Source organism: Adiantum capillus-veneris, chromosome 1 (assembly GCF_014529385.1).
Source record: "Adiantum capillus-veneris isolate H3 chromosome 1, ASM1452938v2, whole genome shotgun sequence".
Taxonomy (NCBI): domain Eukaryota; kingdom Viridiplantae; phylum Streptophyta; class Polypodiopsida; order Polypodiales; family Pteridaceae; genus Adiantum; species Adiantum capillus-veneris.
Genome location: NC_140931.1, coordinates 119,366,083 through 119,369,159, shown reverse-complemented (window position 1 = coordinate 119,369,159; position 3,077 = coordinate 119,366,083). Strand labels below are relative to the sequence as shown.

The 3,077-nt window shown below is 47.5% G+C and overlaps 1 protein-coding gene across 1 annotated transcript; it reads right to left on the bottom strand.

Moving 5' to 3' along the window:
- Positions 1-424: 424 nt before the first annotated feature.
- On the bottom strand, positions 425-1,081 carry LOC147465432 (uncharacterized). The gene is made up of 2 exons (XM_086520113.1): positions 926-1,081; positions 425-859 (listed from the first exon to the last, which is right to left on the bottom strand). The coding sequence occupies exons 1-2, from the start codon at positions 974-976 to the stop codon at positions 440-442; spliced, it is 471 nt and encodes a 156-aa protein (XP_086376239.1). The 5' UTR covers positions 977-1,081; the 3' UTR covers positions 425-439.
- Between the last annotated feature and the right edge of the window lie 1,996 nt (positions 1,082-3,077).

The window sequence follows — 3,077 nt, the reverse complement described above, 5'->3', positions numbered from 1 at the left end:
TCTAACAATGCCCGGCATATTATGAAATCAAAGACCGTTTCACTGCCAAATTCAAGAAAAATTTGTGCGTCTCTCTAGAGTAATGGATGACCCAGACCAAAGATGCTTTACATTGTACTTGCTATAAATTTCCTCTTCAGAGGGAGCGCATAAGAGCAACGAGAGACAATGCACAGCCTATCTAGCCTGGGCATCATAGTGGATTGAAGCAATTAAAGTCCTCCAAGGTGTCTTCTTGGTAATACGTCCAAGGTGGGCTATCGACTCAACTTTGAGCTCATAGATATTGCACAAAGCAAGTGAATGCCATGTACGTCACATGATCAAAGGAGAGCAATTCAAATCCGCGCTCCATACGACCCCCATGGTTATAAATGTATTTTTGTAGCCCCACACCATGAGTTAGCTTGAGTCTCTCTCTAGTTTCTACAGACTGCCTTTATATTTTACACTTGTCTTGCTGTGATGGTTGTAACTCTTTGTTTCTCATACAATCTGAAGCCACTTGCCAAGTGCGTTTGAGAGCTGATCTGGTGGTGACAATGAACTGTGGGGCACGAGAAGGCTGAGAGGGAGGGGGCAATCCCTCCTCGATGATAACAGATTCGCCTGTGATAATGCGTTTCTGCATTGCCCATGTCTTTGAAAAGTAGTTTTGAGGTTTGGGGAAATCAGCAGCAGCTGGTGGTGGGGTGGGAGGGACAAAATCCTCATCTTCTTCATCTTTCACCTTGCGAGGCGAGATGCCAAACCGACTTTCTGTGTTGGATGCAGAGGACTGCTGGGTGAGCTCTGTTAAGTTCAAGTCCTCATTCTCCGGCGAAGGCGACGCACTGAGTAACCTCGCAAGCAACAGCACCTGCTACAAACCACAATGCATGACGTGAAGCTTCTTGCCATGGAATGAGAAACGACGCCGACTAACCTCAGCATGCTGCCTCCATTTGCTGCAGATGGAAGCAGACCTTAGTAGCATCCTCTGCAATGGTACGTACTATCGTTGCTGCGGCACATACTAGGTCTCTCTTCGCGTGCCGCTGGGAATTGAACCTCTCTCATGTGCCCTGCGGCCACTTAAGTCACTTCCACGTGTGCTGATGTGGCAGCCCCTTCTTGGCTGAACGCAGCAGGAAGCTAGACCCAAAAATTTAGCCTTGAATTTTACGGCCAGCCGGCCAGCCTAAATTTTGGCACGTGAGCGTTTTCTTGTGCTCAAATGTTATGGCCAGTCGGCTAGTCTAAATTTTGGCACGTGAGCGTTTTCTTGTGCTCAAATGTTATGGCCAGTCGGCCAGTCTAAATTTTGGCACGTGAGCGTTTTCTTGTGCTCAAACTGATCCTCTGCCTCGGTTAGAGGGTGAGAGAGAGAGAGAGAGAGAGAGAGAGAGAGATATTCGACATCTCTCTAGTTTGCAGTCTTTGAGATCGGCTTTAGGCTTCTTGTTCCGACAAGCACTTTCTTCTACGACTCGACATCGACAAGGTTTTTGGCGACACAATTTACACGATCGTTCACGCGGATGGTCGTGCTTGTCATACGCACGGGTCAGGTGCCTCTACCATAGAGGAGTGACACCCGGCATCGACATCGAATGCACTGATCGCGCTCTACGCACGGTTTTCGACTACGACACCTTTGGCGGCCATTTGACTAGCGCATTTTCGTCCAACAGCGAAAATCGGCACATATCGACACCGACACGCGAGTTCCAGATTATGGGTGGTTTTTGAGCCCATTCACACGCAATTTCTCCAGGTTTGCAGACACTTACGCGATTTTAGCAATCGTTTTTTATAGCAGTTTCTCTGCGGACAAATGCGTTGACAGATGCATTTTTGTGTGAGCACACCTAGTGCTACTGAGCTCTTTTGAGAGCAAATATCTCCATAGGGAACACTTTTACTGCATGCAACAGTTCTTGGCACCTGTTTGAGCGCAGTCACTCATGTACGTTGAGTTGCGGACACTGCCCATTGTACTTCGTGTGGAGCCATTTTCTGATTATTTTGGCAATTTTTTCGGCCGTTTCTAAGACTCGGACCGGAAGAGCCCTTTCTGAGACTGTGGCTAGTCCTCTTGTGCATCCATTAACCTATGGAGGGTCGATAGCGTGAGGTTTTCTTTGAGTTGGGGTATTCTCGAATGTTGAGATACCTTCGATGATACATGTTGTTGGTATTCCCCTTTACGGTACCCTTGCCATAGGACATGTATCTGGGCGGTTTTTTGTGCTTTTGATGTCGAGTTGGCGGTCACACGCTAGTGGTTTTGCGTAGTATATGTCCAATGGTTCTTTTTTGAGCAGTTTATGCGTTTTTTAGTTGAGTTTTGACTCCTCATACAAAGGAGACTCTGCCAAATTTTTCACGTGAGTCCGTCTTATGCGTTCTTTGCGAATGCTACATTTTGGTTGAGTTTTCGCTCCTATCCTAGGGGAAACTCTGCCAAAATTGTCAAAAAGCGGAATCTTGGACAGGTGCCTTTGTGAAGATTAAGGTGCAACTTAATCTTACTGCCTGCGCTTTATATAGCTGCTCATGCATAGCCACGTGTGCAGTTTAGGATCTCTCTCTCTCTCTCTCTCTCTCTCTCTCTCTCTCTCTCTCTCTCTCTCTCTCTTCTCTCTCTCTCTCTCTCTCTCTCTCTCTCTCTCTCTCTCTCTCTCTCTTCTCGTCGATGTATGCAGCATATCCTCCAAGCCTCACTGATTCGTGTTTACAGAGCAGTGGCAAAACCTGGGATTGGGAAGGAAGAAGCAATATGACTTTCTCCAGATCGAGTCTGCCTATGCTCTCACCACCTTCCCAAGTCACCTATGGTCTCACTTGAAGCCCCGGAGGACGCTTGTTCTACTCACTTCTGCACAGGTGCGCAAGGAAGAGATGGGGGGTGGGCATTGTAGGGGTAGGGAGAAGACGGGCGAGGAGGAGATGCAGAAGGTGGGGGTAGGCAGGGCCTCGATAGGGCGGCACTAAGGCAGTTGTAGGGGAGAGAGAATCTTGTGTACTATTGATTTTATTTCAAAGTACGCAAGTAGTGCTTCCAAAAGAGGAGACTACTACGTCAAAAAAATTGA